Raw genomic sequence first — 27,108 nt, 5'->3', positions numbered from 1 at the left:
CATATATTTTTAAAAATATAGTATATAAACTTTTTTTATGGTATGTTGACTCATAATAAATTATTAATATAATGATATATAATTTAAATTTAAAAATAAATTAAGATTCATTTTAATTTTTATGATTTTATTTATGGATCGTTTAGACTTTTATGGTTTATTCGTATCTAAAATAATCGTTATATTTTCAAAGCATGTAAGTCTCGCTTGTCAAATCTGAGTTAAACAAATGTTAGAGTCTGTGATATACTGATTCATAATAAACTATTAATATAATGATACATGTAATTTAGGTTTTTAAAAAAATTGAGACTATCATCAATGATGGGAGGAGGTGTTGTCGTCAAAGTGACCACAATTAGTAATATCGAGCCATTGTTGCATAGCAGGGCATCGTATGTACGCAACCTCTTCGGTACTAATGATGAGCTCAAGTGGATGTGCGTCGACTAGTTTGATGCTATGCACGTAGTGGTCTAGGCATCTTTGTCCTATCGTCTTTCACTTCGTCCTCTCTCATAACCTCACCCGCCACATCTATGATATAGTGGTTTAGGTCTCCCTCACTTCTGCCTCTAACCTTTTCTACCTCTACCTCTCAATCTTCGTCCGTCGCTATAACCTTTGTCACGTCCTCTTCCTCGATAAGATATCTTAATCCTTTTTAAAACTTAAATTATATTTATTATTATATTAATAATTTATTATGAGTCAATATTTTAATGTTTATTAATTCAGATTTGACCTAAGGAGTTTATATATTATATTTTTGAAAACGTATGAGTTATTTAGATACGAGTAAACTATAAGGGCTTTAGTAGTCAATGGTAAAAATCACAAGGCCTAAAATAGATTTTAATATTTTTTAACTTAAATTATATATGTTATTATATTAATAATTTATTATGAGTTAGTATGTTACTTAATCAAACTCTAACATCTATTAACTTAGATTTGACGAGAGGAATTTATATATTACATTATTAAAAATTTTGATTATATGATCAAATTATAGGACTTAAGTGATTTATAACTAAAATCATAAGGATTAAAATGAACCTTAACCAAATGTAAATTAAGACTAGTATTCCATGCACTGGTTGGCTGTCATCCCACGACATTACTTTTAGATTGACTTATATGCCTATTTCTCAATAGCTCTGGTCATATGAATTAGGGGCAAGTATTGATCTGGTTCCTATAACCAGCTTGGATTTGACATTAGGAAAAATGAATTCCTTTCTATGCCCTTTTGTTAATCATAAATCAATTATTTTGGCCCATAAATTTGATAATTCATCCTAACAAAACTCGATAATTGGAAGTCATAGTTGATGAAACACCATATTATTTAGCTCTTGAACAATAACCGTATGGCAAGTGTTGCCAATTCGTGTCCCTCTAAAACAGCGTACACAACAAAAAGAAGCAATCCTCTTAATCGTAATAATGTCTGGTAATAACTTGTAAGTACTAGCAGACGATGTTGGTGGTCTTCTTGGCCATGACGAACTTCTTCCAAGCGTCGGTGACGGACCGCTGCGTCTCGAGCTCCGACTTCTTGGGGATCGTCCCGTTGCGGTGGTGGTGTGGGTGGCCGTTGACCTTGGGCTGTTTGGGCGGCAGCGAGTCGAGCTCGTGCAGGACCTTCTGCACGTCCATCACGAGCCGCTCTGCCAGCGTGCGGCTGAAGTCCTCGCGGATGACGACGCGGAGCACCGTGACGTGCTGTGCGTCCGGCGGCATCGTGTACGCCGGCACGATCCACCCGAACCGGCGCAGGAAGTCTGACACCTCGAACTCGTCGTGCCGGCTTCGGTCCTTCAGCGAGAACGCCACCAGCGGCACGCCGTTGTCCTTGGAGACGATGTCGAACCGCCCTGTCCTCTCCAGACCTCGTTTCAGCACCATGGCGTTTTCCTGGCAGTTCTCCATCACATTCTTGTATCCCTGCAGTAAAACAATGCCGAGGAGTCAACGCCGGAGAGAGTGTGTGTGTGTGTGTGTGTGTGTGTGTGACAGAGAGAGAGAGAGAGAGATGACTACCTCGTAACCGAGGCGAATTAGCTGGTAGTATTGTGCAATGACCTGGCTAGATCCTGATAAAAGGGGGTAGCAAAAATTGAAGTCAACAGTAGCAGTTTAATCTCTGTGGAAGTAAAAAAGATTGCTTTGCTTTGACGGAGGAGAAGATTAATTCCATATTCTTGGCATTCTGAGCTGCTATCATTACCTTTGGAGAAGTTGAGAGTGAAGGTGGGTTGATCGGCGCCGAGGTAATTGATGTGGAAGATGAGCTCTTCGGGCAAGTCGTCCTTGCTCCTCCATATCACCCACCCGATGCCGGCGTACACCAGCCCGTACTTGTGCCCGCTCACGTTGATGCTCTTCACCAGCGGCAGCCGGAAATCCCACTCCAGCTCCGGGTACAGGAACGGCGCGATGAACCCGCCGCTCGCCGCGTCCACATGGATCGGCGTGTCCCATCTGCATCATGGGACACATGAACCTAATCATTCAATGCGTGTTGGCCCATTGAGAGCAGAGCTGGTGGACAAGGAACATACCCTTTTTTCTTGTTCTTCTCGGCCAGGAGGTCATTGAGAAGCTTGACATCTTCGAATTCTCCATTGAGCGTGGAGCCGAGGATTGCGGCGACGCAAATGGTGTTCTCGTCCACCATCTCCACCGCCTTCTTCGGGTCCATGACGTAGTAGCCGTCCCTCAGGTTGACCTCCTTCAGTTCCACCTCGAAGTACCTCGCAAACTTCTCCCAGCAAACCTTTCGATCCAAAGAACCGCGTTTGACAGGGTTAGATGCAAGAATAAGAAGGAAGAAGAAGATGATGGCTTGTGATGGGGTAGTAAGTAGTAGACTGCGTACTTGGACGTTGGCACCGGTGACGATGTTAGGCTTGTCGTAAGGCTTCCCTTCAGCCTTCCTTCTGTTCTGCCATTTTCTCTTGAAGGCCAATCCAGCGAGCATTATGGCTTCGGAGGAACCGACGGTGCCGACGCCGACGGCGGCCTCCGACTCGCCGAGAGGTGCATTGAAGAGATGCGCAATCATGTTCACGCATCGGTTCTGCAGTAAACAAATGCTTTCGAGCTGATGAATAAAGATTGCATCAAGCGCAAAACTAGAGGAATAATATGCTCACACCAATGTCTTACAGAATGTTCCGTAAACAAGCTCTGTTCCGAGAGTCAAAATTCTCATGGAAACAAAGTTCATCCCCTGATTCCATATGAAAAGCTTCATATGGCTTGTAAAGCTATATAATCTCTTTTCTGAAAACTCCTCTTTAGACTAATTTTCCAATCGATTTCTCTTCATATATAACAAAAGAAAAACAAAGTTTGCCTTTTGTTGAAGAGCTCAAAGCAATCACATCATTCGGTCTCTGTTGAAGAAGTCCTGTGCAGAATCCACACTCTGCCACCACTTTTAGACTTTTGAGGACAATTTCTTTAACATGAACTGATGGTTGAAACTTGGGCAATGACAGGTCGTCCAATTGACGAACAGGTCATGACTCATCATTCCCTTAATTTTCTGGCCTGTTTCTAATAGTATTCTTCACCAGTAGGGCAGGCAATTGGGAAGACCAAAGTGGCTGCATCATTGCACCCACTGATGCAGCAGCCACCTGTTTTGGTGATCACTGTAAATGTGAATCACAATTTTGATGATAACAGCCTAAATTTCTTGACTAGATAAAATGAAGACATCTAGATTCAGTGGACAATCTTCAATGGGAAAACTCAATTTCTGTGGGTGCAGATAGCATTTATGAACTGAAAACAAAGTGCATAGAAGAACTCGATCTTCAAAATTGAGCTTCCCGAGGAGCAGTAGCAAATGGAGCAACGCAAAATCCTGGTGGTTTTGGTGTGACTCAACTGCAGGTAATCCCACGGAGGAAGAAGATGGACAGGGTGTGTACCTGGAGCTCAGTGGTGACAGGGTACTCGTCCATGTCGACGTAGTTCTTGTTGATGGCAGCCATGATGAGCTTGTCGCACTCCGGCTCCATCCACGTGGTGACGAAGGATGCCAGGTTCAGCCGCGGGTTGCCGTCCAGCATCAGCTCGTCGTTGATGATCTGGTACGCCGCCTCCTTCGGTATCGAATTCTCCGGCATCCGAAACCTACACACACCCATCACCATCACCATCATCATCTTCGAGAACGCAGAAGAAGGAAAGAGGCGTTCGCTTCACCTGGGAAGGGCGTCGCGGACGTAGCGAGAGGCGAAGGTGGAGTGGACGGACACGTCGGTTTGAGAGGCGGTCTTGGAGAGCACCATGGCTTCTTGTTCTCCTACTTTGCAGAGCACAGATGGAGAATGAGGTGAATGGAGTTGAAAGAGAAGAGGAGAGAGATGGACGTGTGTGATGGTTTGGTTTGGTTTGGTTTGCTTTGGGTTGGGATGGGAGGATTTGAAGGGACATGTAGGCGAGTTCTTATAGCAAGACGAACGGGAAAGAGAACAAGGTTCCCCGTCTCGTGACGGTGGTGGTGCTGGTTTGAGCCATCGTTTGCGGAGAAATGAAAACGGTGGTCGGCGGCCAGTTTTCTTCTTGCAGGAAAAGAAACGTATGTACGCGCATTAATTGAAGCGGACGACGAGAAGGTTCCCTGTTTGGTGGCTCGTCGGTGTGACCCGTTGACCATCTTACTGTTCACCTGATTGATGCCCCCATGGAATTCAACGTTCATACCACGTGTCCTCTAGAACCATAGTATATCACCATTTGATTAAATTAAAAATATATATTTATGAGTAAATTCTTTAAAAAAAGTCTCTAAATTTTTATTTTTTCGAAAGAGCACCCCCTTTTTTTTTATTTTTAAATATTATTTCTTATGTTGGACTATTTCACTCGCTCCTCTATCACATATGGCTCATCGTGTTAGGTATTGTTCTTATTAACCCATTCATTACTTCACCCTCCTTTTCTATTTACCATAGAATGCCTTTTTTTTACGATCATCATCACAACCCTCACAGCCTCCTCCCTTCTACCTGTCAAAGACACTCGTGATATTACCCAATCAACTAGCAACAATGGACTATTCTCTATCCACCCAAGCGACATGGAGGGTAGGTACACGATGAGGCTAAAGTCCAACCCTTCATCACCATTTGTGATGCTCATAATCTCACCCCCTTGACCTCCCTCCCTCAATTTCTCCGACGAAGGTGTAGACGGGGACAAGCCAGTGGAGTCGAGAGATAAAGGTCTCGAGGATCTTAGGAGCCATCATCGTGTTGAACGAAGATCAACGTAGCGATAACATTACCATGATGATGATTCCTGAGAATAAAGATAAAAGAGAGTTATGTAAAAAGTAACGTAAACTTGAGGGTTTTTGAAGAATTTATCCTATATTTATTTGACATGATTGAGATGATAATAAGGAATACTTTTGTCGATTTTTTTATGTTGGATTATGTTAAGATATTATTCTCAGATATAGCAATTGGTTAATTTTGAAGGTTGCTATTTTCTCAAAGACCAATATTTTTATTAGATTCATTATCAAAGAACAAAATCATAAAAAGTATTTAAATCATCCGTCAAGTCAAATTAAATATAATAAAATCTAATTCATGATTTGCTTGCTTTCCGGATTACTTCCACCCTTGATATGAAATGATACTGATGCTATTTATTTTACAGTGTGAAAAGTATTTCTAAATTTCTCAATTGAGAGAGAGAGAGAGAGAGAGAGAGAGAGAGAGAGAAAGAGTTGTTAGAACAGTCATGACGTTTGAGAAAGTTTGGTGTGATCATATTTTGGACGGCAAGAATTTGCGTTGGACGGAGGATTAAAGCTTAGTGATGGCATTAAAGTAATCAACAATGCTGTCTTCAGCTATAATGGAGTTGGGGAATCAATTAAGGGCTCGATCATGGATGTGGATTCACAGAACCATCATCCCATGTTCATCTCACCGAGTTCACAATCTCTCAACCTCGTCAGGATTGGATTCATAGCAGGGAGTTGGATTTACACCACCAGCGGAAGTAATTGTCATGGTCAACAGTTTCCAGTTTTCTGGCACTCAAAGTTTGTGGAAGATGTCATCAAGTCTCCTCCCATCACCACATGTTTCGACATCTTCTTGGTCATCTAGAGAAAGTTCTTGCACATCACGCCACAGGAACAAGTCATTCCTTTCTTGTTCTTGGAGCTCTTTTGACTTTTATTGGATTGTTCGGAGGGTAATCTAAATGAGCATCAGATTCAACACAATAAAACAAAACAAAGAACAGACAAGGAAGGAACAAAGGAAAGAGCACCCCATTTATGAAAGGTTGAAGGATGGGTGGAAATGAAGACAGAGTCAAAGGCTCGTTTAACTAAAACTTGCCATGTGTTGGTCCATTGATTAAGCTTAAATGTGTCAGGAAAGAAATTGTTTCAAGCTGAAGAGAGTTAGTTCTTTGTGCTCCCACATCTGAAGAACAATCACAATAATTTAGCTAAAACTACACAAGATTAACTGCAAATTAACTGGACATTTTATGCACATCAAAATACAAGAAACACCAGTTGAGGTTATTTGTTTGGAACATTGAGCACTGCAAGAAATAATCACATCTAAAGAACATTGAACATTGGCTCAAAGTTCATTTTAGATTAAACACTGGTGAATAATGACATAAGAGTTTATGGTCATCCTATCTAGTAGATGAGGTATGCTTCACACATAATTTAGGGTTCGTTCATATCAACTAATTCTGACCTTTTGCACCTGCAACAATTCTACAATCTCGAAGACGTTTCAGTTGCCTCTTAAACTTCAAGCCAGAGTTGCTTCCCTTTTGGTGGTGTTGGTGGTGTGTGTCCAAAATCAGCAGCAAAAACTAGCAGTGCCTGCGGTTTTGGTGTTTCAATAATGTGGCAACGATGAATGCTTCGTGCACCGACCAGACCGTCCTTGCACTTTGTTGTGGTGGATGAGAATGGTACTGGCAAATGTGTGGGTCATGCAAGCAGGTTGTGAGTGATGGGTCCTCCTGGCTTTGCAAAGCTCCTCAGGAAAACCATGATGGTTTTGGTGATGTGCCAACACCAACTCATGGACTCGGGCAAAGAAGCACAATTGCATGTCTCGTTCATCTCTCTCCGCTAACAACATATTCTTTTTCCAAAAGATCAATTGTCTGATACACGTTGGGATGCACCAAAACCAGCCTTCTTTTAGGGAGATCAGGAGCTGGTTTTCACACACACACAGTGACGCCCCATGGTTGCAAGTTTGGATGGCAATGGCTTCAAGTTTCAGACTTTTCTATGCCTTGTGACTTCCATCATCATATTAATTCCCCAACACCAACACAAGAGAGCTGTTCACACATCACAACTGGTTGCGTTCGGAGCTCTCATGCTTTGCTAAGAAGGTAAGGTGGGTGTTGAACAAGCAAAAGAAAGTGGGAACGCAGGCACCACCGCGCACTATGGAAGATGAGGAAGCATATGGCATATGTTCGGGAATCAAAGGTTAATTTGAAGCGGGTTTCGTACGCCATGTGGTTGAAGACTAGTGCAGTTCGAGGAAGGAAGACATGATTCGGTCGACTGCAGCCGCTGTTTTGGCCTCGTGCTGGTAGCATACATACCATTCCTTTCTTCCCGTGGCTTCAGCGCAAGCTACGTGAGTGCATGCGTAGAGCTTCTTCCATATAGAAGAATCCATTCTCCAGGGTCTAACCAGGAAAAGAGAGCTTCTCCGGTCTTCATCGATGAAGAATGGTCAGAGGAAATGTTGGTTTTGACATAGCTGAACTCATGGATCATCCAAATAAAAGATCGAAACACATACATGTTGGGCCGAATTGGATTGGCTGGTTGGGTTCATTCGGGCATAGGGTTGATAGCAACTCGTTCGAGTAAGATCGATCATAAGGTCAATATATTTGGCCGATGAGATGTCAACGTGTGGAGCCTAAGTTAGCATGAGTTTGAGGAAAAAAAGTATTATTCTATATATTCATTATTTAGCAAATATATAAATATGAGCCTATTATACAAATTTAAATTATTTTTTAAAAATTTTATCTCGAGTCTCTTATTGACTTAAATATCGACGGAGCCTCATAGTTTTTTCTAATCTTTTATTATAAAAAAAATTAGTTACTACTTATCATACAGTAGATTTAGTATTTGAACTTTTAATTTAGTCAAGATGTTTTATCATTAAGACCGATTCATATTTCAATTATATGATGCAGAACCAATTTAATTTATCTCTTATTTGAATAAATTTAATTAGTTAATAGATATTCTTCATAGGGTCTCACTTGATAATATATGTTTAGCGAGAAGACAAGAAAGCAAATAAAAAATAAATACATTCAATCTTGATTAAGGATTAGAAATCTTGATTGGAAATCTTAAAAATGTATATGAATGTTTATCGATCAAAATTTCATCATATACTTGATTTGATGAAATTATATTTTTTTCATTTCTATATTTTTATTTTAAGTCTTATATCTAAGGTCTATATAAAGAGGTGAAAATATTGTAGTTCAAGTAATTGGAGAATGGATTATTAACAAATCAAATACTATATAAATAGTGTTTCCAATGAATAATGATTTTATTTTTCACATGAGAGATGTGTAGAGGTAAAAGATTTTCATGTTGGGAGTTTGATAGTTATATTTTTTTTTCTTCTATTATCTCGTCATTATTATCATTCTGAAATTTAATAGAAGATCATTTTTTATATTTATAATTAATATTTTTCAAATATTTTTTAAAAGTAAAGTCACCCCTTAGTTTATTTTGTCATACCACACTAAATTGTACCAATTCTAACATTAAATAAGATAAAAATATCATCAATCCAACACCATCACAAGATTGATACACTACTAACTAGCTGACTATTTCAAGCAAAACAACTTTCAAGACTTCATCTTTGGAGCTATGAAGACAACAACATATGATGATACCTTCTTCTAGCATGACTTAGGTCATTAGTTTGATCCTACTCTCCATCACTTGCATTCACTGTCTTGCCATCCACAGTAGGCACTAATTCGGCTTCTTCATCAGCCTCCTCCGATATGGTAGGTAAGTTTGTCATCATCTTTTCTGGGGGTTTTGTATCCGAATCAGATGTCCTCCTTTCAGTCACCTCCATCTTTGCCTCGGATTGATCCAAATGTGAATCAACCTTGTCGTCGCATATATCTATTTCGCTTTGAGTCATCTCCATCTTTGCCTCGGATCGGTCTAAATGAGAATCAACCTTGTCGTCGCGTATCTCTGTTTCGCTTTGGGTGACCTCCATCTTTGTCTTGGATCGGTCTAAATGAGAATCAACCTTGTCGTCGCGTATCTCTGTTTCGCTTTGGGTGACCTCCATCTTTGTCTTGGATTGATCCAAATGCGAATCAACCTTGTCGTCGCATATCTCTGTTTCGCTTTGGGTGATCTCCATCTTTGTCTTGGATTGATCTAAATGTGAATCAACCTTGTCACGTATCTCCATTTCGCTTTGGGTTGGAAACGACGGCACAAATTTATCATCATCATCACCATCATCAGCCTGTGAGTCATGACATGTTTAATATTACTCAAAAAAGAAAAAAGGTATATATGCATAGCTGTTACCCACAGTTCTTACCGGCAGGTACAGTTGTGACCGCGGTTGTAAACCGTTGGCATAAATAAGTTAAAGATCGTTGTTGTGGTTGTTGTTGTAGTTGTAGTAGTAGTAGTGTTCGGTGATGTAAATATAACGAATCAAAATCTTCTTCTTCTAGTAAAGCCTACCTTATTATTTTGCTCTTCCTCTTCAAAGTCACTCGCCTGTGAACTGTCATCCACTACGGGCACGAATTCCGGTTGTTCACCGGAGAGCGAAGGATGCTCCGAAATGGTAGGCCAGTTTGTCTTCTTCTCTTTGCGGGGGGATGGAAATGAATTAGATGTCCCCCTGTCATTCATCTCTGACCTCGTCTCGATTGGAGGTAAGTACGAATAAACATTCTCGTCCGTCCCTGTTTCGCTGGGGGTTGGAAATGGATACGGTGGCACAGACTTCCGATCCTCCTCCTCCTCCTCCTGCAAGTCATCATGTAAATCCGTGTCGCATGTATGTAGATATATATGTACGTGTATGTATATAAGGGTAAGCAGGATTGGAGTTGGGAGTGAAGTACCTGCGGACGAGGTGCACGATTCGTGGGCCTGCTCAGGATTTCAATGATCTTCTTACCGTCAGCGAGGTAGGCGTGCCAAATGTTTGGGATGTGGTCTACTCGCTTTCTCTGGTCTTCTTGGATTGCGTAGAGGAAGAAATTGTTGCACTCCGATAAGTAGAGCTTGTGCAGGGACGTCAGATGCTCGATGCCTTTGGGAAGCAGCATCAACTCCGACAGGCCTTCCATTTGAAGCAAACGAAGGCTCTTCATTGACCCTTTCTCTATCACCATCCTGTTGACGTATGGTAAATGAAGCAGATGAAGCTCTTGCAGATTCGGGAACCAGCCTTCCTTGAAGCGTAGTTGCAAGCCGTGGTATGCCTGCCGCAGGAAAAGCACCGAAAGGTTATGGAGGTGGCAGAGTGCCGGGAGTGGATCTTCTTTCAGGCCGCTCCAGCCCAAGCACAGCTCCCGAAGCCTTTCTCCCAGGGAACGGAAGGAGGGAGGCAGCAATGGGGAGTCATGGACGTGCAGGCCACCGCCTGCCACGACCCCACCCTCTCTTCCCCTCCGCATCCCCGCACAGCGTTGCTCCTGAACCACCACCGGTCCCACCACCGTTCCCTGCACATGGAGCTTCTGCAGGTTTTGGAAGCAGTGGCCCAAGTCTTGCAACTGAAGCACCTCCTTCTCGTCGTAGGCCGTGATGCTCAACTTATAGAGGGAAGTCATGTGCGACACTGAGGCGCTCAGAAGCGGGCAGTGCACGCCTTTGACTTTGGATACGATGAGCACCTTGAGTTGGGTCAAGTAGCCGAGTTGCCTCATCGACGACTCCTCGTCGGCGGCGATGTCCAGGTGTTGTAAGCTCGTAAGATTCTGCAGGCCTAAGCCGCCCGGAGCCTTGACATGGCTGACGAATTCGAAAGATCGACGGCTTCTGTCGTTCAACCTGAGAGCCAGCAGGTATCGCAGCTTCCTCAACTGGCTTATCCCCTTGGGCAGCTTCTCTATTTTAGTGTAGCGGAGATCCAAGGTCTGCAGATTGCGGAGCCTTCCGATGGAGTCGGGAAGGCGTTTAACCTTCGTCTTCCTTAGCCCCAGATAGTGCAGGTTGATTAGGTCCATGAACACATCAGGAACCTTGTCCATGTCTGCGCTTTCCAGATCCACAACCCTCAAGTATCTAGCATTACGTGACACCGTCTTCAGCAAGGTGGTCAGGGAGGAGTCATGCTTGAACACAAGTAAGGAACGAATGCGAGAGAAATCCATGTGGAACAAGGCGCTGTTGGCGGCGTAGTCGTGCACCGACAACCGACGTGCTTCGCACCCCAACCCTCCCGATGATTCCGACTCTTTCCACACCATGCTAAAATTTTCTTTCCGGGCTGTGGGCAGAGTCAATTCACGCATCAATCCGTGCATCCCACATCTCCTCACCCTTCCGAAGCTATTCCTCTGTACACCGTGAAGCATGGACCGATGGACGAGTTCCTCCAGGAATTCCTCCGCCACTTCCTCCACCGTCTGTGTTTCCCTGTCCTGGACGAAACTTTCGGCGATCCAAAGCCTTATTAACTTCTTCCTCTTGATCTTGTAGTCGGGGAAGACGCTGCAGTACAAGAAGCAGTTCTTCAGATAACTCGGTAGATCGTCGTAGCTCAGATTCAGAACATGCTTCAGGTTGTCCAAGCTTGGATTGTTAGCGAACTCCCAGCTGAGCTTTTTGTAAACGCGTTGCCATTCCGCCTCGGTCGTCCCTTTCAGTGACATGAGTCTGGCTACGGCCACGATGGCCAGTGGCAGGCCTTGGCACTTCCTGACAATATTTCTCCCCACCGTCTCCAAGTGTTTGGGGCAACGCCTGTCGTCGGCATGCCAGAATACCTCTCGACAGAACAGATCGAACGCTTGGCCTTCATCTTCAATTTTCCGAAGCTTCAACCGGTGCCTCTCTTCTGATGTCGAAGCTACCTCGTTTAGCCGTGTCGTGATCACTATTCTGCTTCCACGATTGTTATCGGGAAGAGCACGTTGCACATAGGAAGACAACTCTCCGCTCCACACATCATCGAGAATCAGCAAGTACCTCTTCTCCTGTAGAATGCTGCAAACGTCCTCCTGTAAACGATTAAGGTCCGACGACCCATTACTATCATGATCCGATTGATCTGCGTCCAGCAGTTCCTTGAGAATTCTTCGCATCGAATGTTCGATTCGACAAGACTTGGAAACGGTGACCCAGATTTTGCAGTCGAAGCGATTCTCGATCTCCTGGTTCCCGTAAACTTTGTCAACCATGGTGGTCTTACCTACACCCCCCATGCCCCAAACCGATATCACCGTGCGTGTAGACGTTTCATCTGTTAGCAGCTGAAACAAAATTTTCCTTTGTTCTCTGTAAATATTGTCGTCTTCTTCCCTGACAGGGTTTGATCTCGACGAATTGAACACTCTTCCGACAAGGCCGTTTGCATTCTCGCCTTCGGCGTCATCATCATCTACTTCGGACTCATTCTTCCTGATGTCATAGCGATCCTTCATGGCTTCGAGATGGGATAGGCCAGCTTCTATAACTTTCAGCCGATTAGCTATGAGATTCCAGGCGCTACTCTTTTTGTGACTTCTCACAGCTTGATTAAAAAAGGATCTGAGTCCACCCTGTGACCGCTCTACGGTAATATGCAAGTACTCGTCGATCACGTCTTCCATGGAATCTGCTATCTCCCTCGCTCGTTTCAGCCATGGCTCAATGGTGGTGTTATACTTCTGCATGTCCACGGAGCTTAAAAATATTTGCATGTGCTCGAACTCGCTTCTGATCCGTCTGATCGTCTCCTTAACTTCCGTCTTCAGCGATTCTTCGGCTCCTAAATTGAAGCCCATAGCTGCCTGTATAGCTTCGCCGGCCATGGCCACGGCAATCTTTTCGGCAACGAGGATGAGAAAAGACTCCATGTTGGCTTCTGTCCACAGAGTCATGCAGTCAAAATTAGTCAAACAGAAAACTAATTTCTACTTTTGGTGTTGATGGATATAATCTCATTAATTTCTGCTATGGAGTAAAAATATAATTATCCTTGTCACCTAATTGGCTCAAGTTATTGTCCAATGTTGACTTTTGACGTCTTTCCAACGTAATAAGATGCAAGTTTAAAATAATTCGAAATTAAGATTACGTAATCATAAGTAGTATAAAATTTTGAATATGCAAAATATAATAAATTATTTTAAAATTTCAAAAATATTAAATAATGATGTTCTCAAATAATAGTACAATGAAAAATATAATTATTAATATATATATATATATATTAAAAATATAAATATAAAACTAATAAAAAATAAACAACATAAACTTGTATAAATGTATTTGAAAATCGAATATACATTTCAAATATGAATTAATATTTAATATTTTCTTAAATCACATCGAGCCTCGATTAGAAATACTCGAGTACTTATATTAATTTAGGATAATATTAGCATTTTATAAATTTTGAAAATATCATATAATTTTATTTAAAATTATAAGATTGTCATGGAGCCATACGGTTTTTTAATAAGATTACATACATATATATATATATATATATATATATATATATATATATATATATATTAATTTAAATAATATATATATATATATATATATATATATATATATATATATCAAGAATATTATAATGATAAATTTATCAAAAATATTCAATATATTTTTGAAATATAATTTTACCAAATAAAATTTAAATCGATACATATTTAAAATAAAGTTTCCATCTATTACTCGTCGAACACTGAAAACATTTCTTAGTTGCACATTCACTCAGATCCAAAATAATAAAGATCATATGACTACTCATGGGGTTCCTACTGATGAAGAAAAGGAAGATTAAAAGTAGAAATAATTCCAGGCATAGGGTTCCTATAGAAGACAAAGGGAAAGACGCAGTTGTATAGATTAAAAGTGGAGGAAGAGATGGGAGAGGAAGGATCTCAGATGAACTCGACCCCTCCTTCAGCACCAGAGATGCACTATTCTCAGGGAAAGTTACAAGATAAATGGAAAGATTCCAAGTTCCAAAAATGGAGTAACGAGATCCAGATGTGAATCCAAGTGCAAGATAATGGCTTGTTGTCTTGCTCAAATCAATCAGCATAACATTCATTGACTGAAACAGTGAATAACTCAGCCCATTGATGAAGAAATCCGCATGAGAGAAAGAACAGTACCTGAGAGAAGATGAGCCTCTCGCTAGCTCCGATGATGAACCAGATGACTCTCCTTCCTCGATCCTGGCTTTCTTATACAAAGACGCACTGCCATTTGTGAAGCATATATATTATTTGGCCAAACGAAAGCTATGGAATATCTTATAATATCCTTTTGTTGAGTCAAGTCAATGAATACGAGCATTGAAGACGTCGGCATCCGTCCCCAACTCACAATTATTGTTTTGGTTTCTGCGTCGACCAATACAAGCCATGGATCTCGGCATTCATTAAGTATTATACTGTAGTGGTCTGCGGATGAGTGCAAGCCATGTGATTCATCGACCCGCGCGCGAGAGCGTGCTTTGCGGATCGATCGCCATTACCAAACAAAACTCGGTCTCGTATGTGTGGAATAGAGTAAATGCACAATTTTGTTAACACCGTATTCATATGTAAATTAATCATACAAATGACAAATGATATGGCTGTTTGAAGTCCGATCGGAAGAGTAACAATCACATCAAATCATTTCGGGAATATAATGCCTTGGCTTGCCATGTATCGACAGCATGTCTTATCAGATTCAGAGAATTCATGCATTAATTAGTAAACAGGATGGAGATGGAATCCATGCATTTGTTTGAGAAGGAGGTCTCTGAGTCACACTTGCTATCTCTTTACTTGGTACAAATTAAAGGACGAGTACGATAAGCTCTGTACTGGTTAACACTGATGAGTTTCTGAGTTACCAAACTAGAGTTTAGTACCATATCAAATGAAGCATTTCGGATGAGATGCCAAAAGCCAAGGATGAATTGCCGGGGAACCACCATGAGACACAGCGAGATACAATCTCCTCACTCTCGGTTGGCTCCCCAAGTTTTACCGCATGGGTGGGACTTGGAGCTCCGAATTACTGCTCATCATGCTGCTGCCACCTTGATTGCTTGTTCCCATGCTTGAATGGAGGAGATTGGGCAAGGGGAAGCCCAAGCGATCCCGTTGCGCTAACATGCTTCTGTTTGTAGAGACAGTTGCGGTGTCGGAGTCGATCAAAGTGGCAGCCAAACCAATGGGGCGGAGCTCTGAACCGGTGAGCTGCTTACGGCCTGACATGGCAGAAGCCTGCGTCTGCTGTTGTTGCTGGAGCTGCTTTGTGTTGAGGAATCGTCCACCGGATCCCCTTGCCCTCTTCATTGCGTGAAGATGGCGTGACTCATGAAGATATGGCTGAAAAGATACAGGCATAAGTTAGTTGTTCCTATTGATAGCATTTCAGAGTTAGTTGTTAGTTGTGCATATATGCAAAATCAGGTCTATGTTAATTTTGGCAATGCAATTAATTCTCTTTTTCTTACTCGCGTAACGAAACAGAAGAAATATTTAAACAAAAAATAACGACTTATGTCCTTACAGAAGCGTATACCTTTCTATTTTTGATGAGTTTGTTTTGAGCCTCCAACTTTGCACGCAGCTGCCTCCTTCGAAGTATTGCATTATATTGTTTTGCATTGACATAAATGGGTTCTTCCGCTGCAGGTTGAAGCGGCAGTGGAACTCGAGCAGGGGATGCTATTCCCGTCATTTGTGGTTGAATCTGCGGGTAGAGTAGCACCGTGCCATATGAAGAAAATGAAGATAGCAAATCAATGAAAATTTATCTTTTACGCTACAGGTCGACACTAGTAATGTGCACGGGATCCTATAATTCCTATGATGTATATTGTTGCATGTTGTATTTTCCTAATTGTTAGTCGCAACTATATCGTATGCACTTGCCGATCGAAATTCTTCCTATGTTTGCCATTGGCCAATGTGCAAAATCAAGATTGGACTCGCTGATTGATAGCAAACGAATGAAAATTAAGACTGCTATGTGACTGATGTGCAAAAGCTTGTCATTGTTGATTTGTTCTTCCTATGTTTTTTCTCTCCATCAAAGTCTTAAAGTTCTAGCTGAAAGTATTGAAACAAAAAAAAAAACACTCCATGGACCAGAATGAAGGTGAAACCTTTAATGCATATACCAACAGATAGAAACCATAGTATAGTCCAGCCCTACTTGAAAATGGTGGAGCAACCACATGTATGTCCAATTGAAAGCCAGAGAAAATTAGCAAAACAAAATGTGTTTGATACACTTACCACAGCATGTGGTCTGCTTACAGCAAAGATACCCGACTTGCTGATTAATAGCAAACGAATGAAAATTAAGACTGCTACAAAGACACAAAAGCTACCCGAATGATGTGCAAAAGTTTTTCATTGTTGATTTGTTCTTCCTATGTTTTTTCTCTCCATCAAAGTCTAAAAACTCTAGCCGAAAGTATTGAAACAAAAAAAAAAAACACTCCATGGACCAGAATGAAAGTGAAATCTTTAATGCATATACCAACAGATAGAAACCATAGCATAGTCCAGCCCTACTTAAAAATGGTGGAGCAACCACATGTATGTCCAATTGAAAGCCAGAGAAAATTAGCAAAAAAAAATATGTTTGATACACTTACCACAGCATGTGGTCCGCACACAGCAAAGATACCACCATAATATGGGTCAGCATAAGGGTATGGAACAGGAGCCTGCAACAAGAAATCCAGAAGCCCTAATGTCAGAAGCAAATTAGTTAAATGAATTTGATGATACAGGGTGTTCCATATAAACAAATCATTTAACAGCTCCAAAAATACCAATGCGAACTTACAAAGGACTGGCTGTAGTCCCATTTTGGAGGTGCAAGGGCAGCATCTGATGCCCCAAGAGATATGACTGGCTTCAGATGATCCTTGGCTGACTTTGTGAGTGTACTATCGATACCTAACAAAGGAGAGCAACTGTGTAAGAAGGTAAGATAATGTGGAAGAGCTAGAACGTACTTGCATAAAGAAAAGGGAACTCTGAAACCAAGATTTTATATACAGATCTTTATAAATTATACAGGCATGCAAAGCAACCTAGACACAAGAAAATTACATTGCAAAAATTGAAGGAACTATTAACATGCGCATGGTACATTTTGTACCATTGACATCTACAAGTATGCAAAAAACATCGAAGTAAAATGTTTTAGGACTTCATGATGCCCAATTTTCTATGATAAAAAGGAGAAAGTAGAAACAAACATTGGTATCAAATTTTGCCTGGACCAATAACCACCAAACAGTGTTTCCTAGTCCGAGTTTTAACTAGCATGCAGACCATGGCTTTTCGTCTGGTCCAGTCCGGTTCCAGGGTCTGGTCCTCTCTCTCTCTCTCTCTCTCTCTCTCTCACCCATGCTTGCTACTGCCACCATCGCCCACCCACTGCCCCAATACTTTTTCCTCCTCCTCTTCCCCTTCTTAATCTTCTCCTTCTCTTCTTTCCCCATTCTCCTTGACCTTCTCCTCTTCTTTCCCCCCTTCTCGATGCTGATCCGTATACCAGCATACCATGTTTCGGTGCACCAGTATGTATCAGACCCCTACCGATCCACCTAGGGACCGGTACAGGTAAATTTCCAACACTTCGATAAATCATAATCTTATACATAAATATCCAACACTTGGATAAAAAGAACAAACTGCAAAGAAATGTCTGTGATAAGGTACATGCTTCCGACATACAGAATTTTCTTAAGAATCCTCGTGTTGCATTTGAAAATTGACTTCACAGGAGAATTCAGCGGTTTAAATTTAACAATTTACTCCATTTTAAACTGTATAAACAGATACATATCCAACTGGAAGAGAACATTTTTTATAAGAAATTAAAACATTCACCAATTAAGACAATAGTTACACTGTGTACAGATTATGGTTAACTAAACCTTTCAACAAGCCCTTTGTGTAGGGCAACTATCAAGCTTTTAATCTCATGGACATAATAAAGCTCAAATAGACCTGTGTATCTGGCAACTATCAAGCTCCCCATCTAGGCTCTAAATATGGAAGACAACCAGAGGAACCAGTGGCAATTGAGTACAGATTTGCAACAAGAAAAGAAAGAAACATGAGCAATCAGGCAAGCACTCGGTATATCTAGCAGAATAAGTATACAAGTCTTTGGTGTAGATAGAAGGTCAAGCTCACAATGTATTTTTATTCATTTTAAGTTAATTTTCCAGATTAAGGCAATCATCAAGTTTAATATTGATTACTGATAACAGAACAATGTGGTCAAGCCATAACAAACAACTTTCTAAAGTGACATTATGCAGCAACAAAAATGAAATATCAACTCAAACATAAGCAGATAGAAGATAATATTCACTACATCTAAGAACACAAAATCCAAAAGGCTTAGTAAAAGAGCATTTCATATTAGTTTGCCTATACCAGATTGTACTGAAATATGTTGCTCATGAACATTGTCTTCACTTGTTCCTGATATTTCTTGATGAGATTGACCAGTGGACTGAGTTGATGAGTCATGTTCAGATACCGAATGGTTCAATAGCTTTACCTTGTTACCATCTTTCCCCAAGAAGTCCATGTTCATATTCAAGTTCTTGGAATATGAGGACTCCGGAATAGTTGCACTATTTGAATTCCACCAAGTAGGATTGTTCACACAAGTAGATTTTGAATAGGGTCTATTCTGTGAACCTCTCATGCCAATGTCTTGCATTTCAGAATATCTTGCATCAAGATGCATATCCCAATACCAGGCTAGTTCTGGAGCAAGTGTAATTTCTTGGTAGTTGTAAAATCTAGCTAGTACATAGAAAAAAACAATTATCAATATCACTGTGTTGAAAGAAAGTTAGGAGCATCTGAAATCAAGACATAGACCATTTAAATAACTCCGACAATTTACTCATAATGATTTTCAAAAAAAGAGAAAAAGCATATAACAAGCTATTGGCGGCTATAAACATAATTTGCAAGATTGCTGAACAACGTTAGCAAGTTGTTCAGGATTACTGACATCAGCTGCAACCACGATATTTGATTAACTACAAAGTTCATATATTTGTTCAAATCTGTGTAAAGAATCCATATTCACATGATTGACTTCAAGTTGACAGACAGTTACAAAGAACACTAATATTTGATGGTAGAAGGCATGGACGACAATGATCATCATGCACTGTATCCCATCTTGGCACAGCTTACAAGTCAGAAAGTGGTGGATATTTAAAGGTTGATGTCTACTAAAGTTGAATCCAGCAAAGTAGTTTTGGGTGGATGTAATTCTCTGCCATCCTATGTTAAAACAACCAAATTACTAGAACACCAAGCAATTTTGTGCATCTCCATCCCCAAGAATCTACATAGTGATCTACGAATGCAAGTTCAGCTTGAATGGATAACAGAATCCAGTAGGTAGCAAGATCTTCTTTGTGTCTACAGAGACCTTTAATTCTGTTACCTTTCACATTCTGGCTAACTTTGGTATTTAGCCAATAGGGTCCAGTGCAGAACCCACAAAAGAATTTGTTTCTATCAGATTCTGGATAAAAAGATCTCAATAGCAGCAAAAGATCCAAGTAGCCGACCCCAAATAGTTGGGACTTTGTTGCTATTGTTGTTATAGATTCTGGATGAAAATCATTTCACCTTTTTTTGTGCCAAACTGGACTTATATGGCTTTAGTATCAAATCACTTTAATATTTAAGATTTTACTTTGTGAATCAAACTGATCTGCATAACATAAATCATACATAAAAAGTGAATATGATTGGCATTTCAGTGATTTTACACACACCCACACATAGAGAGGTGAAACTCAAAGAAGATACAGGCAGAGCAGGGGAGAAAGGGTTATGGTGAATTAGATCCATAAGATCACCATGTTCATTAGAGAAAACCCATGGTTCACCAGGTTCATCTGCAAAGGACCTAATACATGACCTATAATTAAAGGCAAGATATCCAACTATTTGCAGTATTTGCATCTCAGAATAAAAAACTTAGCACCCAAAATATGGCTAGAATGGCACAAAATAGATGAAAAGAAGTCTTCTTTTATCTTTAACATTCTGCATTTTGATATGTACTTTGTAGGCAAGATTATTCATACAAATCAATAGGCATCCTGGTGGCCAATTTGGTAACCATGAATCTTGTTGCCAAAGGTTAATTTAAATCTCTTTCGGTATCGACCTGAACCTGAGATTATAATAGCTTTGGAGTATCCTTCAGAAAATTTCAAAAGCTAAAAGTACCAGAAATGCTCATGTTTATAGCCCTCCCAAAGTGTAATTTCCCTCTGCCAAACATAACTTTGTTATACGAGTTTTACATAATACGAAAAAAAAGTTACTAGAATCAGTAAACTCATATCACCAAAGAATTTCCATTTTTTCCCAAGCAGTTGAGCATGAAAGATTAATCCTTTGCCAAAAACTAAACCCACTACACTACATCACTTTAAAAGTGTCAGAAAAATGAATTTGAAGCAGATCAACCAACATTGTCGTGTAATATAGGAGACTTGCTTTTTTCAGAAAAGAACTCCCAAACCATCAACATTTCAAGTATGTGGAAAAACTTGTTTTTCTCTGGATTACACAGAGAACAGAATGGTTCTGAATCGAGCAGTTGTGCAAGTTTTTCATGGGGAGTACTTGCTGTTCTCTGGATTCAGTACTCCCCAACAGGCTGAGTTTTACAGCCTGAATTATGTGGAAAAATTAAAAATTGTGCGGCTTGCTCAATACTTGGTGAATAGATCATTCTACCCTGAAAGGAACACTAACTGCATTTGTTTCTCCCAATTTGCCCAACAAGCTGCAATGGCTCTTCCCAGGTAGAAACCAGTTTCCATCCACAGGTAAAAGGATATTGATCTCCAAAAAGGCAATTGTGATCACATGTTCTAAGGTATACAGTATCAGTCAGCTATAACAAAATGGATATTTCATTTCTATATAATGCGATTGAAGTATCTTTAGTAGTGTGCCTTCGTAGTATACAAGACATTTCACTAAAAAATCATTATTTTACAAAAATAAAAGAAAAAAAAAATTCATGTGCATCCATGCAACAAATATAGATATTTCATTTCTATATAGGTCACACAAATGACACCAAGAAACGAAGGAATCAACAATTCTTGAAGAAACACCATGAGAAGACTAAAAATCCCCACCACAGTCACCTCTCATCCAAGAACCCGCAACCAAATGACATGCACCCACAAACCCAATCGGTTTAGGAAAACTAATCTCCATCTAACAAGAAAAGAAAAAGAAACCAAGCAATCAGCAATTCCAAAGAACAAATACCATCAGAAAACCAAGAAAATTACCACCACAATCACCTCCCAAACATAAACTCCGCAACCCAATGACATGCACCCTCAAACCCAACAGGTATCAGTAAACCAATCTCTTTCCTGCAGCAGAGAAACCGAGAAAACCAAAGCCTTCTTCAACTATCCCCACAGTAGAAAACCTCTTCCCACAGACATCCCAAACCAAATCCAAAAGCAGGACCCAGACAAAATCAAGAACAGAACCTCAAGATTCACAAAAAATTCATCCAACAAGCAACAGTTCAAGTCAGGGTGCACCTGAGAGAAGGATCAAAAAATGATGATAAGAATAAAATGAAAAATCAGAAAAAAGTCAATGGGTTAAGAGCAAAACCTTCAGGAAGGGAACATGTTCCCTTTCTTGAGCCCTCCCTCTACCTCTCCCTTTACTTTCCTGCTTTCTTTCTCTCTCTCCCTCTCCCTCTCCCTCTCCCCCTCCCCTACCACCCTCGCATTAAAAAAATAGTTTGCAAAGCTTTCACTTGCCAACTACACACAAAAAAACATCTTCCTTTATCCTTAGAAACAGTAAAGAGATAAATAACTCTCACTCCACTTCCGTCACCAAACACACTTAGCCGCCCCCTCCTTGTCTCTCTCTCTCTCTCTCTCTCTCTCTCTCTCGCTTTCTGTCTCATGATAAATTATTACCATCCAATGTCACCATGTTCTTGGCTAATTACCCACGAAGTTGGTGCTATTCTCATCGGTGGCACTCCCGCTTTGCTCCAAAGCAGCCACATGTAGCCTTTGCCGATGACTCATGCCCACTGTTTGCCTGGCTTGTCTCGACCCACACCAACAACCCCTTCCTCCCATGCTCACCCGACAAGTAAAATCATTGGATCCAAGAATTTATCCCGTGGTGTAATTGGTAGATCACGGGAGTTGGCATCTTAGATTCCCCTCTTTTTCCTCCCTAGATTTTGTATGTTTTGTCACGTGTTCATGGGTGGATGGCGCGTGTACAACCACAGCTAACACGTGCCTCACCCACCACCTTGAGGTGTAATATTAATGTGACCGACAATAGCTTGCATGTGTTGAACTCTCATTATGTGCTTAAATATCAATGATTACGGTCAAATATTAAATGTGACTCCAACCCATCTATTATACACACACACACCCACATATATATATATATATATATATATATTGAACATAATCCTTGAACCTATTTACGACACAAAGTCATTTAAACCCAAAAACTTGGCTAGTTCTTGATCAAACTATTATTGTGTTGGGTTATCATTTCTCAGCTTAGACATACTAATTAAAGATTTTGACAAACAACTGCTGCAGTTTTTTTGCTGGTTCATCGAACTCATGAAACAGAGCTAATTTGACTGGTGAGAAAGAAGAAGAGGATGGCTGGCTGGTTTGAGTAGAATTATTTTGATGAGACATGAAAGGAGACAAAAGGTCCTCATGTACTATACTCACAGGTAAATCTACTCCCATGTCCACAAACTGGAAATAGTAGTTCTCATAGAATTCAAGAAAGCGATGACTCGAAAGACATGAAATATGCATTGATGGATGGGACATGATTCCCTATTTATGTATCTTAGGTACTCACCTCGACAAGGTGAAACCATAATAATAAGAACGTGGACACAACCTCCTCCTTCTTCTTCTTCCCCAAATAAACAAACGTATAGTGTAAACGAGTGATGCAATCTACATTATATATTCATCCTGTCGTATTAGGTTTTCATGACCTAACTGGTCCATCGGTCATTGATTGATGAAGAAGACATTTAGCTGTTGATCGAGACCAATCAACTAATAGTTTCTGATCGATCATGAACTCTTTATCTAATTCATTCTTTGTTCATCTGTGATCAAGTCAAGCACATCCTAAACCATCTTTAACCATTCCATGCGCCAGATCGAGACATCCTTGTTTCCCGCTATGTACATTGGTAATATTAATATGCTTCACGTGTAATGTCCACTTGTAGCTTGAACATTCAAACAAGAAGGTCATAGAGTTATGCAAGCGTTCATCGAAAGTGATTGGACAAAGAATCGTGACCATATTTAGATCAATTCATATTCTCCAACCAAAAAGTGAATGAATCTATCTGTTTGTCTGTTAACAAAGTGTCTGTGGCCCAAGTTGCAATGAAAATATACTGCTTAATCTATAATTAGATTAAGCTTGGGATTGAAATGTAACCATTGAAGTCAATTAATTTAAACATATAGGACAGCTTATAGGGATGAGCATTTGAATGCACCATCAAATGCATCAACTACAAAGTAGGAAGTATTAATATGGTCTGTTGGAAAGGTTACTGTGCTTGTCCTCTCCTTCTCTTCTCTTTGATGGACACTTGCGATTCCCAACAACTCCTCAAGGTTCCAAGACTTAATTGCCCTACTTATTTCTACCACTCTAAATGTGGTAGAGATTAGGTTAGCCTTTCACCTCTGGCAGCAACCCCATGGAGTCAAGACCTAGGCTTGTCAAGGCAAGATCCAGAAAGATAACTTCACTCAACCATTGATGGATCTTTGAGAAATGTTCCGCTTCACCTTCGTAGGGCCTTCTCACACATGGAGGTGATGATTGTAGTATACCATTTTCCAGAATGTTTAGGGCTTGCATGTCCACTTAGAAAAGATATGTAGGACCACTAAGTGGCATTGACATGCACAAATAATTGCATAACAAAGTAGGCTTGTTCCAAGCACAGTTATTGGAAGACAATCTCTCTCTCTCTCTCTCTCTCTCTCTCTCTCTCTAGCATTCATTTCAGAAGTAATTAGATGAGGCAAATGGAGAAAGTACAGGGTGACACATAAACCTAGGAAACACAGATTGGAGAACAGATGCAGCAGAGCTGAACAAATGGATGAAGGGTGCAACCTATACAGAGGAGCTAAGACAGGCTGTTTGAGGACCGTCCGAGTTATGCTTTACAAAGGCTCAGCTCTGTATCTCCATAACCATGAATGCCCACAAAGGAGACTCGAGGAAAGAAAGATCCATAGGATATAGCCTAGACTGCTGCCAAGCTTCAGGAATCTTTTCTGCTGGACATGTTTCTCAAAGCAATTGTCTGAAAAGAGTAAAAGTTCCAATAACTTTAAACTTGTCCTCCTACTTTTCTTTTATTTTCATTTCCAGTTCATATTGAACTTGAGTTTTTCTTGGGTGTCAATTTATCTGTAAGTTTTTATAGCTAAGGATATTTCTAAGAAATGACAGCAAGTGCTTAATTTGAGTACGAGAAATCATGTAGAAGCTTATATCATTCATGATCTTAGAAGTAGTATAAGTTTCACCCAACCCAGAGTGAGATTGAGGTTGCTCTATCATTCCCTATTGAACTTAAAAGTGGTATACATGAGAAAGATCTTAACATACAGAATGCAATATGTTGTGGATATGGTGATCACCTAGAAAAGCATCATTCCTCTCTGCCAACAATTGACTTTCACTTTATTTTTTCCTCACGTGGTTGCTTTCTTTTCCTTTTTTTTTTTAAGGGTCAACTGATAAGACTCATATTTTTGTCATTTAGTTCGACATGTTGCAATAATTACAAAGGATTATTGTAAACATAAAATTCATAAAAAAAATTTAATATAAAAAATTAAAATTAAATAATAATAGATTTGATATACAATGCATACGTTTCAATATTATCTAAAAAAAAATATTAAATATTTATTTGATCTATAATGATAGATTAAATATATGATGTCATTCAAAAAATTTTTAATTGATTAGCAAGTATATTATTGTCAGATCAGAAGGCTATAACAATATCGATATACAAGAAGAATTATACTTGCCTTATTTTCTCTTTTTATTCTTTGCAAACTATTATGAACGATGACCTAGGAATTAAGAGGAAATAAAAGAAGATATGTAGACTCACGATGATTGGTTATTTTATCCCTAAGAGATCCTATCATTTTATAGATGAGAGCAAAGAGTCTATAATAAATAATTAGGAGAGTCTCTCCCATCAAGATTATCTCCTAAGAAATTCTATTATAATTGGACTTCCTTTATATTAGTTAATAATCGTACTCAAAATCCAATCATGTCTATAATATATGTTACCTAATTAGATAGGGTTATATAATCTAATATTTTTCATAAAAGAAATTCAAAATCAAAACAAATAAGACAAAGGTTATTTAAAAATAATTTTACTTAATTATATTCTAGAACTTTTAAAAAAATATTTTACACATGCATATAAATTTTATATAACAAGTCAATAAATTAAACAAACATAATATTATATTAAGTCTAACTACCAATGTGGTTTATGACGGTTATATATCATTAATGTCATATTTTCTTCTACGTATCATAATATTATTAGTCCTTCTTAATGTAGTCCAAAATGACCCCTAAAATTTATCTTATCAAAATAATCCTATTATACACATTAAACCATAATATGTATGTACATATTACATAAAATAAATAAATAACTTTAATTACATAAATATGATATTAATTATAATATTTACTCAAACATGTATCGTTATATTTTTTATGGGTTGCTCACAAGTTCAATCATAAGAATATGTTCATTTAAATACTTTAGGTTATGAGTCCTAAGTGAATGAATCAACAATTAATACAATAAAATTTAAGTTTTCAGTTAACATCAATCATTTCTAAAAATTTTTTCTCTAACCATTAAGTACTTCGTACTATAATACATAGAACTATTAGAGTAATTGATATTCTTAGATTAAAAAACTATTATGATATGTCACAAAATATCTTCAGGGACTAAGATAAAATTTCACAATATCAAAGTATACTATAAAATTAATTTTTATTATTTATAATATAATAATATATTATTTAATATAGTTTTTTTAAATTATATCTTTAACTAATAAATATAAAATATAAAGTGGATTTTTTTTATCAAAGCAATTTATAGAAATAAATCGCATTTGAAAATATCACTATTTCAAGGTGACCTAATTTTACATATAATCTTTCATGCTAATTTTAGATATAAATATTGATCAATAATATTTTCTTAAATATGAAGGAAGCAATGATATAAAAAAAACTTTATATACTATCATATAAAAGCTTATTTATGGTCATAAATAGATTTTTTTAAATTTGCATAATAAATTTTATTTTTTTTTATTTTCTTTACGAGTTATTTAGGTTAATCCATATGAATCTATATCCTCATTTAGAAAATTTATTTTTATATCTATATGATATAACTTAAAACCATAATGAGTCAATAATATTACGATGATTCTTCATGAATGCATTTTAAAAACTAAAATAAATATCTTATTATGATTGATACATTCTTTATGAATAAAATCTTTAACCAAAGTTTGATTTTTATATTATTTAATATTACCTTTTGAGTCATGTTTATGTAACATACTCTTTTATTATTATTGGATAATTTGATGAGTTCTTAAATATTATTCTGGTCCATTAATTTCAACTCTTCTTTTATTG

The 27,108-nt window shown here is 38.9% G+C and overlaps 3 protein-coding genes across 8 annotated transcripts; all 3 read right to left on the bottom strand.

The window, feature by feature from the left end:
- Nucleotides 1-1,331: 1,331 nt before the first annotated feature.
- Nucleotides 1,332-4,445, bottom strand: LOC135644999 (glutamate decarboxylase 4-like). Its single transcript, XM_065163018.1, has 7 exons — nt 4,225-4,445; nt 3,948-4,152; nt 2,885-3,085; nt 2,568-2,782; nt 2,234-2,487; nt 2,047-2,099; nt 1,332-1,950 (listed from the first exon to the last, which is right to left on the bottom strand). The coding sequence occupies exons 1-7, from the start codon at nt 4,308-4,310 to the stop codon at nt 1,474-1,476; spliced, it is 1,491 nt and encodes a 496-aa protein (XP_065019090.1). The 5' UTR covers nt 4,311-4,445; the 3' UTR covers nt 1,332-1,473.
- Nucleotides 4,446-8,824: 4,379 nt separating this feature from the next.
- On the bottom strand, nt 8,825-14,543 carry LOC103995823 (disease resistance protein RPM1). 3 transcript variants are annotated; one of them, XM_065162365.1, is made up of 4 exons: nt 14,410-14,543; nt 10,192-13,139; nt 9,803-10,093; nt 8,825-9,575 (listed from the first exon to the last, which is right to left on the bottom strand). In XM_065162365.1, the coding sequence occupies exons 2-4, from the start codon at nt 13,132-13,134 to the stop codon at nt 9,012-9,014; spliced, it is 3,798 nt and encodes a 1,265-aa protein (XP_065018437.1). In that variant the 5' UTR covers nt 13,135-13,139; nt 14,410-14,543; the 3' UTR covers nt 8,825-9,011. The 3 variants fall into 3 exon arrangements, 2 of the variants coding, with proteins under 2 accessions (XP_065018437.1, XP_065018436.1); XM_065162364.1 differs by having other exon boundaries at nt 10,192-13,142; nt 14,410-14,508; XR_010498536.1 differs by having other exon boundaries at nt 9,435-9,575; nt 9,654-10,093; nt 10,192-13,142; nt 14,410-14,508.
- A 464-nt stretch (nt 14,544-15,007) lies between these two features.
- LOC135581299 (nuclear transcription factor Y subunit A-3-like) lies at nt 15,008-22,110 on the bottom strand. Of its 4 annotated transcripts, XM_065162596.1 has the most exons (7): nt 21,964-22,040; nt 21,624-21,887; nt 18,706-19,083; nt 17,096-17,208; nt 16,902-16,973; nt 15,818-15,988; nt 15,008-15,621 (listed from the first exon to the last, which is right to left on the bottom strand). In XM_065162596.1, the coding sequence occupies exons 3-7, from the start codon at nt 19,022-19,024 to the stop codon at nt 15,274-15,276; spliced, it is 1,023 nt and encodes a 340-aa protein (XP_065018668.1). In that variant the 5' UTR covers nt 19,025-19,083; nt 21,624-21,887; nt 21,964-22,040; the 3' UTR covers nt 15,008-15,273. The 4 variants fall into 4 exon arrangements, with proteins under 4 accessions (XP_065018668.1, XP_065018666.1, XP_065018667.1 ...); XM_065162594.1 differs by lacking the exon at nt 21,624-21,887 and having other exon boundaries at nt 21,964-22,110; XM_065162595.1 differs by lacking the exon at nt 21,624-21,887 and having other exon boundaries at nt 18,706-19,079; nt 21,964-22,110.
- Nucleotides 22,111-27,108: the final 4,998 nt, after the last annotated feature.

This window comes from Musa acuminata, chromosome BXJ3-8 (assembly GCF_036884655.1).
Source record: "Musa acuminata AAA Group cultivar baxijiao chromosome BXJ3-8, Cavendish_Baxijiao_AAA, whole genome shotgun sequence".
Taxonomy (NCBI): Eukaryota; Viridiplantae; Streptophyta; class Magnoliopsida; order Zingiberales; family Musaceae; genus Musa; species Musa acuminata.
The sequence above is the reverse complement of the archived record's forward strand: the minus strand, read 5'-3'. Positions and strand labels throughout refer to the sequence as shown.

Excerpts from the sequence above, each read along its gene's own strand:
- LOC135644999 (XM_065163018.1), bottom strand. The coding sequence starts at position 4,310 with ATGGTGCTCTCCAAGACCGCCTCTCAAACCGACGTGTCCGTCCACTCC. Across the intron at positions 4,153-4,224 it reads GTCCGCGACGCCCTTCCCAG|GTTTCGGATGCCGGAGAATT; the intron begins GTGAAGCGAACG and ends GGGTGTGTGTAG. Across the intron at positions 2,783-2,884 it reads TCACCGGTGCCAACGTCCAA|GTTTGCTGGGAGAAGTTTGC; the intron begins GTACGCAGTCTA and ends TTGGATCGAAAG.
- LOC103995823 (XM_065162365.1), bottom strand. The coding sequence starts at position 13,134 with ATGGAGTCTTTTCTCATCCTCGTTGCCGAAAAGATTGCCGTGGCCATG. Across the intron at positions 10,094-10,191 it reads ATCGTGCACCTCGTCCGCAG|GAGGAGGAGGAGGAGGATCG; the intron begins GTACTTCACTCC and ends GATGACTTGCAG. Across the intron at positions 9,576-9,802 it reads AGGAAGAGCAAAATAATAAG|GCTGATGATGGTGATGATGA; the intron begins GTAGGCTTTACT and ends CATGACTCACAG.
- LOC135581299 (XM_065162594.1), bottom strand. The coding sequence starts at position 19,024 with ATGCATCTTGATGCAAGATATTCTGAAATGCAAGACATTGGCATGAGA. Across the intron at positions 17,209-18,705 it reads ACATATTTCAGTACAATCTG|GTATCGATAGTACACTCACA; the intron begins GTATAGGCAAAC and ends CTCCTTTGTTAG. Across the intron at positions 15,622-15,817 it reads AACTCATCAAAAATAGAAAG|CCATATCTTCATGAGTCACG; the intron begins GTATACGCTTCT and ends GTATCTTTTCAG.